Source organism: Drosophila virilis, chromosome X (genome assembly GCF_030788295.1).
Source record: "Drosophila virilis strain 15010-1051.87 chromosome X, Dvir_AGI_RSII-ME, whole genome shotgun sequence".
Lineage (NCBI taxonomy): Eukaryota > Metazoa > Arthropoda > Insecta > Diptera > Drosophilidae > Drosophila > Drosophila virilis.
The window spans coordinates 2,734,012-2,749,891 of NC_091543.1; the positions used below are offsets into that span (position 1 = coordinate 2,734,012).

General features: G+C 47.4%; 4 protein-coding genes across 4 annotated transcripts; 2 read left to right on the forward strand and 2 right to left on the reverse strand.

Moving 5' to 3' along the window:
• The first annotated feature begins 74 nt into the window (after window positions 1-74).
• Window positions 75-2,580, forward strand: Ir7e (Ionotropic receptor 7e). The gene is given in 2 exon segments (XM_032440517.2): window positions 75-1,297; window positions 1,360-2,580. Coding segments are annotated over 2 exon segments (1,839 nt in total). The 5' UTR covers window positions 75-475; the 3' UTR covers window positions 2,377-2,580.
• A 50-nt stretch (window positions 2,581-2,630) lies between these two features.
• Window positions 2,631-6,945, reverse strand: LOC6634662 (proline-rich protein 36). The gene is made up of 4 exons (XM_070207750.1): window positions 6,941-6,945; window positions 6,746-6,859; window positions 6,594-6,672; window positions 2,631-6,018 (listed from the first exon to the last, which is right to left on the reverse strand). The coding sequence occupies exon 4, from the start codon at window positions 6,012-6,014 to the stop codon at window positions 2,772-2,774; it is 3,243 nt and encodes a 1,080-aa protein (XP_070063851.1). The 5' UTR covers window positions 6,015-6,018; window positions 6,594-6,672; window positions 6,746-6,859; window positions 6,941-6,945; the 3' UTR covers window positions 2,631-2,771.
• Window positions 6,946-8,883: 1,938 nt separating this feature from the next.
• Window positions 8,884-11,057, forward strand: Ir7d (Ionotropic receptor 7d). Its single transcript, XM_032440515.2, has one exon. The coding sequence runs from the start codon at window positions 8,884-8,886 to the stop codon at window positions 10,738-10,740; it is 1,857 nt and encodes a 618-aa protein (XP_032296406.1). The 3' UTR covers window positions 10,741-11,057.
• Window positions 11,058-11,493: 436 nt separating this feature from the next.
• Ir7c (Ionotropic receptor 7c) lies at window positions 11,494-14,493 on the reverse strand. The gene is made up of 2 exons (XM_002058077.4): window positions 13,109-14,493; window positions 11,494-13,029 (listed from the first exon to the last, which is right to left on the reverse strand). The coding sequence occupies exons 1-2, from the start codon at window positions 14,000-14,002 to the stop codon at window positions 12,001-12,003; spliced, it is 1,923 nt and encodes a 640-aa protein (XP_002058113.1). The 5' UTR covers window positions 14,003-14,493; the 3' UTR covers window positions 11,494-12,000.
• Between the last annotated feature and the right edge of the window lie 1,387 nt (window positions 14,494-15,880).

Here is a 15,880-nt window from a genome sequence, read left to right on the forward strand (position 1 = left end):
TTGTGTGGCTTAAGTGGTTTCTTACTTTCGCGATCTGGCAGCGCTGCATCTGCATCAAGCTGGCTGCGCTTGCTGTTAACGGAATGTGCTATATTTGGCAGTGCCACACTGAAGCCTTGACAACTGCTTGTAAACGATCTGGCAACTTTGCGTACGTTTTATAGAAACGTTAAGTTGGTTGCGCTTGAGTAAAAACGCGGTTTTCGAATTTAACTGTAAATCAATAAAAGCAAAAGTTATTGCGACACCACAAAAAGAAAAAGAATAACAAAAAAAAAATGTGAAGCCACAACAAAAAATCAAGCATTGATTATGCTGCAACCACTTATCCAATGTATCATTAATCAAAAACTACTTACGGGCAATTAATGCAAAAGATAAACAAAACTTGGCGCGTGGCTGCGCCTCAGCTTGGTGCCCAGCCCCAGCTGGGGGCCAATGGCGGGCACATTTGGCAGTTAAAAGCGGGCACAGAATGAACATATCGCAGCTGTTGCAGTCGTATCATGATCTGTCCGGAGAGCAGATGAACCACATCAATGAGTACGTGGCACAAGCCCTGCTGCACGTGGTCCACAGCTATATAATGAGCGTGACGCCGTCGCTGGTGCTGACCCTCTGCTGTCGTAACAATCACACTTGCAACTTCTACAACGAGATGATGAGCATACTCTTTCGCAGTTGGGGCATAGCTCCGCTCCAGATTGTCATCGTGCAAGAGGGAATGCTGCGTCGGCTTGTCCCTGGTCGCAGGCACTACAATCTCATATTCACGGACTCGTATGCGGCCTTTGCAGAGATCGAGGTGGAGTCCTATTCCCGTGACTACAACTACAACGAGCACTATTACATCTTTCTGCAGGCGCGTGATCGTCTGCTTTTTGGCGAGATGCGCCGCATCTTTGCGCACTGCTGGCGCCACCAGCTCATCAATTGCAATGTCCAGGTGCAGAGAGCCAACGGGGAGATCCTCTTGTACACGTATTTGCCGTTTGGCCCGCAGAGCTGTGCCGATATGAGTCCACAGCTCATCAATCGCTACAATGGCAGCCACATGCTCCATCCGCAGATCTTCCCCCGCAAACTGGGCAACTTCTTTGGCTGCCCTCTGCGTGCCGCACTCTGGCATATGCCGCCGTTCCTCTAGCTGGAGGCCACAGCGGGATCCGATGCGCGCATTGTCGGTGGCCTTGAGGGCCGCCTCTTGCAAACGCTCATCCAGAGACTCAACCTGACCATCCAGGTGCTCGAGCCACCGCATGGGCCGGGTCTGTTGGGCAATAGAATGCTGCAGATGGTGAGTAACATGTTGTCTCCTCCTCCACCCAAATGACTCTCTTCTCTTTGTGCTCTCTGCAGTTGCAACGTGGCGAGGCGGATCTGTGTGTGGGCGGCATTCGTCAGACAGTGGCACACAGCCTGTTGGCCACATCGACCCACAACTATCATCAGACGAGCCTCCGGTTCGGCGTTTTGGGCATCACATATGAGCTGAGCTCCCTGGACATTCTGCTCTATCCATATCCAACTACGATTTGGCTGGCCATTGGCGTTGTGCTCGCACTCTCGCTCCTGCTGCACCTGGCAATGGACCGACTGCTGTTGCCTAGGGAGCAGGGCTCCGTCTGGCTCAACCTGGTGCTGATATTCGTGGGCATGCCCATGCTGCAGACGCCGCGTTCGATCGCCAAGCGTGTGCACTGCATCATGCTGATGCTCTACACATTGCTCATACGCACCATATACCAGGGGCTGCTCTACCATCTGATACGGACGCAGCAGCTGAATCGGCTGCCGCAGTCCATCGAGGAGCTGGTGGCCCACAATTACACAGTGGTCCTCTCGGCTGGCATTCACGATGTGCTCGCCGAGATACCCACCGTGCAGCAGATGCGATTTCGCATGCTCGATGGCGACGGCACCCTGCTGCAGCCCCTGCATTACCTAGTGGAGCGTCCACGGGACAAACGGCAGGTGGCCGCCACTGTGCTGGAAATATTTCTAATGTACAATCGTTTAAGTGCACAAGTTCAACAGCAGCAGGCAGGCAATCATTTCGAGCTGATACCACAGGATGTGATCGACCTGCAGTTGACCATGTACCTCAGGAAGCACTCCTTTCTGATCGATGCGCTCAATGAGGAGATCATGTGGATGCGATCCGTGGGACTGCTGGCCATTTGGGCACGCTGGGAGCTCGACGAAAACAACTTGAGAGCTCTGCAGTCGAGCAGCTACCGAATGCTGGGCCTGCAGGAGCTGCATGTGATATTTGTTCTGCTTCTAATCGGACTGTTGGTAAGCTCGCTTCTCTTTTGCCTAGAGCTACTTTCTTTGCGCTCTGCGCGACTTCAGCGCTGGCTTCTATTAAAATAAGAAATTGTCAGATTGCTGGAATTTTAGCGGCATTGCAATTTGAATTTTTTTTAAATTGCGACAAATGGTCACACTGAACGATGCTGAAAAACAGGCAGTCTAATACAAATGAAAGCTATTCCAGTGTTGCCATATGCGATAAATTTACTGAAAACCAAATGTTGCTTAGAGGGTGACAACTGGTCGCACGGTAAACGGCCACACTGAAAAATATTTAAAATCAGGCAGTTTAATACAAATGAAAGCTATTCAAGTGTTGCCATATGCGATAAATTTACTAAAAACCAAAACTTGCTGAAAGATGGTGAAAATTGGTCACACTGTGAATATAAAGGTACAAAAGAAGAAAAGAACATTTTAAACGCAACGGTTATATGAAAAAGAAAATTCGTATTTTAAAAGCTGCCCAGGACGAATGGTTCATCAACCTGTTGCTTGCGTAAATAGCGTTTTAGTTTCTTAACACTTTGCCGTGAACTTGCCGAATACTTCAATAGAATGGTCTCAATTGTCGTAAGCTTATCTCGCAATAACACGATCTGACGGCGGACGTCCCAAATATGATCGTCCTTCTCGTCCTCAGAGTCAGAATCCGATGGCAATGCGACACAGTCACTCTCCTCATAATAAGCACGGACCACGGACTGCCCGACTTTCAAAACAGCTGACAAATCGGGCTTTGACGGAAGTGGTTCCTCGTCAGCCTGTAAAGATTCCGCAGCTATTTCTCGTGATTTTGGCGGGTTTGGGTTATTACCAGCACGCTCTGATGGCGGGTCAGCAAAAGGAGGCTCTGGTTCCGAATGAATAGGTTCCTGATCGGCCTCTGATAATTCCGGCGCATTATTTCGGGATGTTGACGGAATGGATTTGTTGCCAACACGCTCAGATGGCGGGTCAGGTAGTGGCTCTTGTTCCGACCGAAGCGTTTCATGATTAGACTTTCGTCCTAGTTCACTGAATGTCGGCGGGTCGGGTTTATTGCTTAGGCGCTGTTCTGTTGGATTAGGAAGAGGCTCTGCTTTCCACTGAGGTTGTGCATCATTAGCTTGTAGTAACTCCTCAGCTACTTCGTGGATTGGTTTGATATTAGCACGCAGCGAAAGTGGGTCAGGAAGGCTTTCAAAATCAGCTTGTAAGGATTTCAGAGCTATTTCTCGGGTTGTCGACGGGATTGGTGGATCAGGAAGTGGATTTCGTTCCACCTGAAGTGGTTCCAGACCAGCTTCGCATGATTTCGCACCTATTACTCGGGATGCCGTCGAGATTGGCTTAGAATTAACACGTTGTGGTGGTTGTGTGGTTGTTGCTTGTGGCTCCGGTGTCGACTCACGTTCATGGCCAGCCTGTGGCAGTTCCGCGGAAACTGTTTTAGCCGGCGACTGTGTACGCTTAACAATAGCACGCTTTGAAGTTGCGGCAGAGATGGCCTTCGGCGTCGGCTCAACTGGTTTACGACAAGGTTCGCACGGTTCCGGAACTATTGATCGGCCCGGCGACTGAATTCGTTTATAAATGATACGCTTTAAAGGCTCCAGTGTTGATTCCTCGACTGGTTCAGTGGAAAGTTTAGCTAGCTCACAAATTGGTTTCACTGATTTTTCGACAGAAGCTGCAACCCATTCCGACTGCCGTAGCTCATAACTAGCCTTTGATGTTTTTGGAGCTACTTCTTGGGTTCGTTTAGAGTTAAGACGTCGAGAGGGTAGGCCAGAAAGTGGCTCTGGTTCTGTTTGAAGTGGGTCATGAACAGTCTGTGATTCCGGAACTGTACGCCGAGCTGGTACGGTCGAAAGTGGCTCTGATTCGGATTGAAGGGTTTCCTGATCGGTTTGTGATGTTTTCTGAGCTACTTTGCCTGCGGGCTGAATTCGTTTATCCTTGACACGCTTTAAAGGTACGAACATGGGATGTGGGTCCGGTGTCGAAACTGGTTCGCAACGAGATTCCGGCTCTATTTGCCGGGCTGGCTCATAGCGAGCCTCTGGTGTTTGCGAGAGGACAGTTTTAGCTGGCGACTGAACACGTTTATAATTAACACGCTTTGAAGTCGGAGCAGGCACCGATTCCGACCTTTGAGCTTGTGTTGATATCGGGGCTGTTTCTCGATTACGATTAACGCCCTTTAAATGTGCGGAAGAGAGTTGCTTCGGTATCGTCTCAAGTGGTTCAAACCAAGCCTGCAGTGACACCGGGTGTTTCTCGCGAGTTGCGGACCGGCTTGACTTATGCTTAACACGTTTCAATAGTACAGGCTGTGGTTTCGGGGGGATTTCTCCGCCCGGCGCATGACCGGCCACTGGCGGTTCCGGGGCAACAGTTTTGGCCGGCGACTGTACTCGTTTATAATTAACTCGCCTGGCTGGCACGGGAGTCAGCGACGAATGTGGTTCCAGCGTCGATTCCGGGTTAGCTAAATCAGTTGTCGACCGGCTTTGTTCTGGCTCAGGCTCAATTGGTTCCGGCGACATGGATTTGTCTGGCGACTGAGCCCGTCTATAGTTAACACGCTTCAATGGCGACTCGACTGGTTCGAACCAAGCGTCCAGTGGTTCCAAAGGTATTTCCTGAGCAGGCAACTGGTTTCGTTTATAGCTAGCACGCTTCGATGGCACGGCAGAGATTCGCTCTGACGTCGAGTGAAGTGTTTCTTGAACAGCTTGTATCGGTTTCGGAGGAAGTCGTTTTGCTGCCGAATGGGAACGTTTATAGCTCTGGCGCTTTGATGGCACGGCAGGATGTGGCTCCGGGTTGGGTGATTCCACGTCTGATTCCGGGTCTGTTTCTTGGGCTGGCGACTGGACACGTTTAGGATAACCTTGTTTTAATGGAACGCTGGGCAGGGACTCTGGTGTCGACTGGCGTGATTCGTCCGATTGATCTGGTTGCGACTGAACTGATTCGCCTGGTTCATTGCAAGGATTAGCTGTCTTACAAATTGGCTTGACTGATTTACCGGCTGGCTGGGCAGATTTTCGGCCGAGTATTGACTGCGTTGACCCTTTGGCTTTGGCTTTAGACTTGTCCGGCGTTGGGTTCAGTTTCCAGGACGCAAGATTATCCGGCTTCACCGAAATGCCGAGTAGGCTGTGTGCGCGGGGCACCAGCTCGACAGGTTTCCGGGGATGCACAGATGCGATTATTGTGCTGCTCCGTCGCAAATAGGCGGCATAATCGAAACGTCTTTCGACTTCGACGATTTTTTTAAGTCCGATCGGTTTCCCGCAGCGCTCCTTGCTGGCATCGTAGGCGCGTCCATTGTGGTTCATCTTGTGAAATTTGTGCAGCCAATTGAGGAACTCATAATGGCCGCGACCTTTGGCCAGCTCGCGATTGGGCACATCCTTGCGGATGTTGAGCTTGGCAAATGTGTTGCGCAGCAGCTTAAAATTGGCCTCAATCTCGTAGCTGGTGTTCGTGTACAAATAGACCTTGGTCAGCGATATTTCAGCTGGAAACAGCTTGTGCACAAATTGGCAATAAACGCCGCCCGTCTTCAGTTCGGACAGCTCCCGCACATCGCACTGCATCTCCGCATTAACCCAGTTAAGCAGCTCGCGCACCGAGCAAGTGTCCTTCTTCATCACCAACACGTTCTTCACGTACTGCTTGGAGCCCGGCTTCTGCGTTAGCGCCATTTCACTGCAATAGAAGCAAATATATATCATAAGAAACAATTTTTACTCGAGCAAATTGATTTCAATCAGAAAACCGGCAAGCAAAACGTTTAGCCTTAGAGAAATACCAAATAAATACCAGATACTAGACTAAAAAATATGCTAACTTTGGTCATGCAGCATTCGGACTATAAATGTAATATGGTAACATTATGACCGTTATTTAAAAAGCCCTAAGGAATTTAAACAAGCATTGAGATTGATTAGAAGAAGATCGATTCTTTTTGGATTTGCTTACTATATCTACATTGATATAGTCGTTATCTAACAAAGGGAATTACGACTTTTTTTTTTTGTTGGGTTTCAGTCAATAAATAGCTGCAAATGAGGCCTTTCTCATGAGTATATGCATTCGTAGTTTCAGATAAGTGTTATGATTAGCACCAGGAGAGCCAACTTCAAAGCTTTAAGCCCGTCTCTTGTACATATGAGAGATAAAGACAATATGGGTTTTACAAGGAACTTACTCTGTTGGATTTTGCTGAAACCTTTTATCATATATAATAGTTGACGAGCCAACGTCCCTTTATAAGTACTAACCCGTTGCCAAACTCAAAATGCCTGCGAGAACCTTTTTGAACACGGCCAAGTCTCTCTTCTGGCCTTTGTTTCGAATGTGCTGTAAAAAGAAAGATCTTTAAATGTATTGAATATAATTCCTAAAAATTTGGCAAATACTTTCGAGCACTTACATTTATATTTATTTATATTTTTCAAATATTCGATGCGGACGCCTTTGTTCGAAGTTTGGATGACGCAAATTGCTTTATAAATCTGTTTATTAGATGCGTCGTTCTTTCCACAAACTGACTTGGATGTAAGTACAGTTACGCACAACATTTTTTTTTTTTTTAAATGAGCGTAGTTAAAAGTATGTAAACACTTACACGAATACCAGTACTAACGGTATATCAAAGATATTTTTGCCAACTTTTGATGGAATCGTTCGATGAGGTCCCAAATACTGTACGGAAATTAAAGAGATGCCTTTTTTCAATGCGTTTGCATGTTTTTGTATTAATAGAGCCCAAACCTTCTACTTAATACATATATATATACATATATATTATATAGTATTTACCTTTTGGCCCAAAGTGAAAGTCTGCTACTAAATCCGAAGAATCTTTTCCTTCACATTTCGCTAGAAAGAGAAAGAGTATTAGGTATTCCAGTTATTCGAATTTTTTGAGCTTATGTACGTAAACACACTTACGTTTGAGGCAGACTGTACTTTAAAGGTATATTTTCCAACACTGGATATCTTCCATCTTCTGATGGTGAGATGTTTGAATTTTCTGCTTCCTGCTGGCTCTACTTAAAGACGGGGGAGTGAAAGAGATGGCTTGTGTTTACAGTTACTAGCAATATTATTTGAGGTTAGGAAAATATCATAAACTTACTCTTGAAATCACGAAAGATTGTATTAAAGTGACTTTTGACGAACGTATTCTATAATTGCACTTGCCTGTTAGGGGCTTAATTTGAAGGTATCTAAAGGTATTTGGGTATGTTGGGGATCGGGATCTAATGGATGCAATTTAACCAAACACTATGCGAAAACGAATACAAAGACAACTTTAAAATGCGCTTTTCTTGAATTTATTTGTTTTGCACTTGAAACATTGGCAGATACTTGAAGACTGAGTATTATTCGCTTCCCGATTAAGACAACTCGTTTATAATTAATGATTCGTCGCCTACTACGTCTTATTTTTACATTTTATTAGATTTTTGGGTATGAGTTACGATGATAATCGACGACATTCGACAAATGCAGTGCTGTACAGCGACTTTTTGAGTTCAATTAAGCCATTATACAACACTGAAACCGGAAATAGACACATGCAAGCTTGTGAACAGAAATTTAGTCTATATTCGTATAGATTTATTGTATGTGAAAAGTTTTCGGTAAATTTTTTTTTCACAACAAAGAGTGTGCGATACGATAATAATCAACGATATTCGACGAATACGTTTGCAGTGTTGCACACCGACTTATTAGGTTAGCTTTTTGCCTAACACAACACTGAAACCGGAAACAGACACACACACACACAAAAGCTTGTGAGCAGAACAGTCCCCGAATTGTAGTCTGCTTTTCGTACAGATATATTCTTTATATTCCCTGAATTCATTAAAAAACAAATCATGTGAATGCGAACTTATCTATGAGTCAGTTGATATAGAATATTAGATAGGGAGCTCTGCTGTTTTGGGCATTGGTTCGGCCACACAATCGCACAGCAATTAGTTTGAGTAATAAACACAGATTTCTAAATGCATTAAATGAAATTACCCAATATTATCAAGGGACATTGGGGGGGTGGGGGGTGTGCTTGGACTGGAACATATACAAGGAATTATATTCAAAACTTTTACAAGGGAGTTTTTAAGCAAATCTCGAGAATAAGGAGAGCTTCTTGCAGCCAATTTGGAATGTGGCTTCAGGCAGGTTATGTTTAGATAAAAAATAAGTTACTTTTTGGATGCCTGCCCCACGTAAACCCCATAAGACAGAAGAAATAGTTCTTCAAGCTAAGGCCCTGCGCTTGGGTATATACACACTTTTGCATGCCAAATGCAAGCTCTACAAATTTCAACAAGATCGAACTATAAGGAACGAAGTTACGACAGAACGTACGCCTCATAGAACGAGGCAGAGGGCAAGCTTGGAAGGGCGGAGGGAAGGGCGTGCGACTAGGCGAGCCTCCCAGCTGAGTTTGCCAGTGCATTAATGCAGGATTTCTCCAGAGTGCCGGGCCACAATCAATATGCAATCAAAATTCAATTGGAATATAAAGCGCAAACTTCGTCTGGAGTTCAGTTCGGCATGGAGTTCCACGCTGGACACTGGCTGCCTCTGCTGCTGCTCGGGCTGTGCCTTGGCCGCGCGCTAGCCTGGCCGCCGCTGGAGTTGGAGCTTGAGCGCGAGCAGGCGCCAATTGTTGACAAGTTATCAAACGTGCTGCAGGCGATATTGAATGCGAGCTGCTTGGCGCACAATCTGAGCATCTCAGTGAGCAGCGTCTATCGGGAGCAGCTGCCGCCGGCGCAGCGGCTTCTGGTGGAGCGCGTGCTGCAGCTTAGCTGGCGGCGTGCACGATTAGTGCCCGCTGTGCTGGACAGGCAGCTCCAGCCGGAGCTGAGCCTGCGCGTGCAGCTGCTGCTCTTCTTTGTGCTGGATGCGCCGCAGCTGATCGCCGCCGCGGAACGCAATCCGCGCGTAAGCGTGACCCACAAGTACAAGTACCTAATTGTGCTGCTGGCTATGGGAAAGGCGAAAGACTGGCAGCGGACGCAAATGCGCCAGATCTTTGGCTATCTGCTGCGGCAGCGCTACAACGTGGATGTGCTGCTGCTCCGGGTGGAGCTGACGCCGGTTGGCAGCACCGTGGCCAGCTATAGCTATGCGCCGTATGCCTCGGCGCGGCGCTGCGACTCGACGAAGCCGCTGGCCTGGCCGCTGGGGCAGGCGCGACTGGAGCAGCTGTATCCGGGCAACAAGCTGGCCAATCTGCACGGCTGTCCGTTGCGCGTCATTGTCTGGCAGATACTGCCGTATATGGAGCTGCATGGCAATGGGCGCATCTCCGGCCTGGACGCGGACATACTGCAGCTGCTGGCAGCGCGGCTCAACTTCAGCCTGGCGCTGCTGGCGAACGAGCCGCCGCAGCTGATCGGCGGCGCCAGCTATATGAATGGCAGCATGACCGGCGCCTTTCGCATGCTGCTGGAGCAGCGCGCCAATCTGACGCTGGGCTTTACCGCCTGCCTGGCCGCTCGCTATAAGTATTTGGCCAGCACGCTGCCCTATGGCCAGGTGGAGTATGTTTTGGTGCTGCGCCGGGCGCGTCCGTTTAGCCTGTACGAGATTATGCTGTTGCCCTTTGAACGCTCCGTTTGGCTGCTGCTGTTCGTGCTGGCTGCAGTGCGTCCGTGGTGCCGGCTGCCGTTGCAGCTGCAGCTGGCTTGGGTGCTCTTTCTCTTTCTGCTGCGCGTTAGCTACGAGAGCTGCGTTTTTGTGTTCGTGCACAATGCGCCGCGCCGCCCGCTGCCGCACAGCCTGGAGCAGGCCCTGCAGCTGGACTATAGCTTCATTGTCGACCATGCCACGTATCGGATGACGGAAATGCTGCCGGCTCTGAAGGCGCGCACGCGCATTCTGCCCGGCCAGCCGGTGGACATGTTCGAGCAGCTGCTGGCCCAGCCGCCGGACAAGCGGATCGCCGCCATCAGCACGCCGCATTTTCTGGCCCACTATCTGAGCGGGCGGCACGAGCAGCAGCCGCTGTTCGTTATCGCCAGCCGCAAGATCATGGACAACATGGCCTGTGTGCACTTTCCGCTCGGCTCCTATCTGACCGCCACGGTCGACCGGGTGCTCTTCAATATGCGCAGCTCCGGCATCAATCACCACATTGCCAATCGCCTCATCACCAAAGTCGCTCGACTGCGGCACAGGCGTGGCACCACCTCCTCCTCCTCCTCCTCCTCCTCCTCCATCTCTACGGATCATGCGGCACGGTATAAGGAGTCCATGCGTTTCATCTATGCCGCTCTCAATTGCCTGCTCATCGCCGAATCTCTCACGCTCGCCATATTCGCCTTGGAACTGCTCAGCCTGCGTCTGCCCTGGCTTGCCAGGCTTTTTCGGCTGGAAATATCAAAAGGAATATTTAATTTATAGCTATAAATGCAAAATAATTAATATATTCACCAGCTGCTGTTGCCCGGCCTTGCCCGGCGCAAGTCTTTTGCTTCAAATGTTACAAAACGATTTTCCACGCTTTTTCCGCACGTTAAAATTTGAACTTTGCCAAAATTGCCCAAAAAAAGGATATCGATATCGATTTTTATCGATTGCTTGGAAACGGAGGGAGTTATCGATTATCGGAAATAAGGGAGTTATCGATTATCGGAAATAAACTCGATCTGCGCGGGAGCTAGGAGCACCTACAATTTCAAGTCTCTAGCTCTTATAGGTTCTGAGATCCCTGCTTTCATACATACAGACGGACGGACGGACAGACATGGCTAGATCGACTCGGCTATTGATGCTCATCAAGAATATATATACTTTATGGGGTCGAAGATGCTTCCTTCAAATACAATATACCCTAATACCCATTTTTAATGGGTTCAGGGTATATTGAACAATTGTTATTTCTCATAGGATAATGTTACAGTTATTTTCAAATATTCTCTTTTGCTAAAGCTAAAATATAACGTCTTAAGCCTTGAAGTAGATATTTGATATGCCAATAAGATACATATTATTGACGATATTATATATATTCCATATCAGATATATATATATTATAATTGCAAAGCCAAAAAACAGCTACAGCTGCTGGAGGCTATATATAAGCTATATGATCAACATTTCAATAATTCTAGAAGATATTCAAATATTGATTCAATAGAAAACAATAGGAGTTAGATATCCTAAAAAACATAAAATTGTTTAAGCAAGATTTAGCTCACAAGTAAAAGGTATTTCGGCGGATCGTGAAGTTTGTGTAAAATATTTTAAATTACAAATAGGTTTTCTTATAGAACAGCATTTTTTTAAAAGATTTTTCCATGAATCTTGTAGATTTAATATTTTTAAGTAAGGCTCGTAGTTCAGCTTGGTTCAAGATATCTTGGAAACAAAAAAAGAAGAAAGTTTCTTTTTACGAACGATTTGCTATGCATATTATAAAGTGATCCGACATTCCAACTGCCAGGGAAATTGTCTGTGGAACAAGAATATATACACTGGATCGGGTTCAAAAATGCCCACAGCAAGTGTTTACAAATATTTTATAAAAGCTTATGTGGATAAGGACAAAGCGAGCCAGAGTAACTAGGCAATATATAGATTCTATCCAAGTATCAATTAATTAAGTTACAAAGAAGTGAGAAAGGGGTTTCGACTAGGTTTCGACTAGGTTTCGACTAGGTTTTAGACCACATAACGATTGGCCGCATTCATGAGCCGCCGTAGACGTGTTCGCTGTGGCTGGGCGGCGCGCAGTTCGAGCATGAACACAATGCTGGCGAACAGATGCATTAGCCCCAAGCTGGCAAAGAGGCCGGCGAGCAGCCAGAGGCTTAGTTTGGTTGGTGCACGGCTGCGCTGAGCGGCCATATGCTCGATCCGGTCGAGGTACATGCGACGATAGCGATGCACCAGGCCGGAGGACATCATGTTGATTAGCAGCTTGTTGATGCGCTGCTTTAGATACGAATGTGGACGCATATAGATCGCCAGCGGGGCGGTCAGCAGAGGATAGGGCAGCAAAGTGAGACGTTGCTTTTCGGGACCGGAGTCCATGTCGAATCTGGCTACGGTCGGCTGCAGCACCGGCACCACAAATTGCGCCTCATTGTCATCGCGAAGCCGGCGAAGCCAATCCTCCAGACCAGACACCACCAGGATACGCTGACGGGGCACAATGTCCTTGAACACCGGTTGCAGTGCGGGCAGCATATGAAACGCATACTTCCTATCCAGCACCTCGGACAGCGAGCGCAACGGTGTACGCACCCGCCCATCCTGCAGCAGAATATAGAGCTCGCCCGTGTAGGCGGCGCGCAGCACCAGAGTCTGAAGTAGCCAGAGTGCGAGCAGATATCGGGCGAAATTGCGACGCGGCGGATGCAAATGCAGGCCACCGAGCAGTGTGCTCCACAGCTCCGTGCCGGGCAGCCGATTGTTCTCGCCGAGCACAAAGCGACGCAATCGCGGACCGCTAAGCAATTGCAGCCAGGCGATCAGGCCCAGGCCCAGCAGCACGCACATCAACAGGCACAGCCAGGTGATGTAGCCGAGCGGCTTGGTCAGGCGCTGCAGCGGCGACAGCGGATAGCCGCCGGGTATGCAGAGCACTATCGGAAAGCTGGTATACGAGATGCTCGGCAGCATGTACGTGGCGCGCTCCATGTTGTACATAAACGAGACAAAGGTTATGTTCGCCACGCCGTCAACGATCTGCAAGGAGAGCAGGTTAATTAGTTGAAGATCGATTTAAACTACAGATCAAGTTGCCTCAGGCTTTATATTGACTCACCATTTTCATGGCGCCCGTGATGGTGCCATTGGGCAACACTTCGCCTCGATTGTTATTTGGCTCCTTCACGATTTTGATGCCAAAGTTCATGCGCTCCGCCAGCAGGCGATAGATCATGCCCTCGATGCCATGCATGCGTTGGGCATCGGACAGGCTGGCGTCATTGTCATTGAAGAAGACAAAGGGGCGACTCTCAAAGGTGACAGTGACCAGCTGGCAGCCATGCATATCGTGCAGTTTGGAGTCAAAGAATTGAACGCTGTTCTCCACATGGATTATGGGCGGTGCGCCGAGACCGCCCTGGAAGGTGGCATAGTGCACCGGCTCCGAGGACTGACAGCGATGCGGCCGATATGGATAATAATTGTAGACCCGCACGGTGCCAGTCTGACGCCCCACCAGCAGCACATTCACATTGATCACATAGATGGCGAGCAGACGTTGAAAGATTGCGCCAATGGTGCGCAGACGTCCCAACTCCTGGCCCGTGTACACAATACAATAGAAGCCGTTGCGCTTAAAGAAGCTGTCCGGCTGCAGCAGATGCCGCTCCAGACGCATATAGGCGCGCCAGCTGTCCAGCAGCAATATGGCCGTTTCGCGGCCCAAAAAGCCGCTGGCCAGGCCGGCGCGCTGTGCCGTGCCCGCCGGCGATTCGTCGCCATCGATGCGCTCATGCTCCAGCAGAAATTTGATGCGCCCGGCGCCCGATGCCAAACACAGCACAGAATCAATTAGATCGTTGTGGAGAGCGCGACTTGAGTCGCGCGTGGCGAAGTGCATAATGGACAACGGTTTGCTGGAGTCGCTCGCATAGTGACTGTTAATCGTCCAGACGACGGCGTACATCAGTGTTATGTTATAAATCGCCTGCACCGATGCGCTGGACAACATGTTGGGCCAAGTGAAGAGTCGTCCAGTAACTGCTGAGCGCGGCAATTGCCGACGCTTTTAATGGTTGCATGTGAGCTTGCAGCTTATCGCGGCTCGTTATCTGGCAAATGGTATTTAAATGGATGCGCCATCAGTTAACAAGTCGTTCGTTACATTGCCTGCCGCATGCCACATGCCACATCTGCGCAAAAAAAAAAAAAAAAAAACCAATATCTATACTTAAATCGTTCATTTTATAAATCAAGTTAATTTTGCCAACGGCTCGTTGGCTTTCAACTTTCGTTGCCAGTGTGACCAACGATCCGTTAACCAATTTAGTTGGCAGAAGTGATCACTAGAAGTTGGGCAGACATTTGGATAGTTTGCACATTTAGATGCCACACGGCGCTAGCCAAATCTGTCAAATTAAATAATATTTCAGAGCACAACTGTTCAAATGTGTTGATTTTGCGAACTGGTCGCTAACTTTGAATTGCGTCTGCCGGTGTGGCCATCGTGTGTTTTTGGCCTTTTTTTTTTTACAGCATTCGCAATTCGTCAGTGTGACCCCAAAACAGGCAGCACAGTAAATGGCGAATAAGCATTTTAATTGATTTTAGTTTTTGATTTTTATCTTGAAATGAGTAATGGGCAAAGAAATTGCAACAGATGCAGCAACAGCTCGTGTCGCAACACAATTTACAGATCGCTGACCGTATTTAATGTGTTCATTTACAATACAAACAACTATTCGCTAAATATTTTTTGCTGACCTAAGCAGCCACCCGCAAATTATTAAAAAAAAAAAAAAAAAAGAAAATATGATAATACATGTTCCAACATATTTCGTGCAATATTTTATTCTTATTTTGTACAACAGTCGACGTTGGAGTCAAAAGTCCATTGCAGAGCTTAGCTCAGCATTGATGCACCTCGCTGGCTTTGGCGCGGTGACACACATTCGCGATAAGGCGGTCTACGCTGCGAGAATTTTTTGTGGTCATTAAAAATGGCAGACGCTCATTTATTGGAGATGGCACACGAATAACGCAATCACGATGATGCGTATTGCAATCAAATATTTTAAATTTGCCAATAAGCTCAAGGGCATTACATGTATTGTTATTGTCTGTATTTATGTTTGCTTGAATGAATGAAAACGTTTAAGCAGAGACACATGAACTCAAATAATCATGTTTAAAAGACAAGAATTCTAAAGCTTATTGTATATTGAGAAGCACGTTAATAATTAAAATTTAAACGGTGTAACAGCCTTACCTAGTTTTGAGCACAAAATACTAATTGCTCAAAATAGAAGGAATAAATCGTTTTTTTTTTTTTATCGTGCTTCTCGCGGGGGCACCTAGTGTCATCTCTATGGACAATTTGATATGAGCACGTAGCGGCTGCTGTTCAAAATAAAAATGTTATATATAGGGTCACACTTTTGGAAACGGTTATAAGACAAAAGAGACAAAGCGGAAAATAAGTTGTGCTTAGCTTCCGGATTGCCGCGAATCGTAGACAAAACAATGCCAAAACGCAGATAAGACAAAAGAATTGGAAACTATGTGGAACTGTGGATTTGTTTTCAGTGCAACATTTTGCACTGATTCCATGAAAAATTGCTCATCAGCAAATTGTTAAGTCAAGGTTTTTTGTTGTTGTTGTTGTTCTTGTTTTCATTTATTTATTGTGCTGCGGCGGCTGCTGCAGCAGCTGCAGTCTGCACGGGCCATTTCTTTAATTTCTTTTACTTTTACTGACCCGTACCCATCGAAAATGGGTGAAATATGGCTATATTGGTTAGGGGCAAATGGGCGAGGCAACTCGGAACCCATAAAGCTGTTCTAATTCTGAGCTGGAGATGTCTGACATCGCACGCTCAAGCTTTTAAGT

What these genes read in the sequence shown, in the direction of transcription:
- LOC6634662 (XM_070207750.1), bottom strand. Translation starts at nt 6,014, where the DNA reads ATGGCGCTAACGCAGAAGCCGGGCTCCAAGCAGTACGTGAAGAACGTG.
- Ir7d (XM_032440515.2), top strand. Translation starts at nt 8,884, where the DNA reads ATGGAGTTCCACGCTGGACACTGGCTGCCTCTGCTGCTGCTCGGGCTG.
- Ir7c (XM_002058077.4), bottom strand. Translation starts at nt 14,002, where the DNA reads ATGTTGTCCAGCGCATCGGTGCAGGCGATTTATAACATAACACTGATG. An exon ending in TCACGGGCGCCATGAAAATG is followed by an intron (nt 13,030 to 13,108) that starts GTGAGTCAATAT and finishes CTCTCCTTGCAG; the next exon opens with ATCGTTGACGGCGTGGCGAA.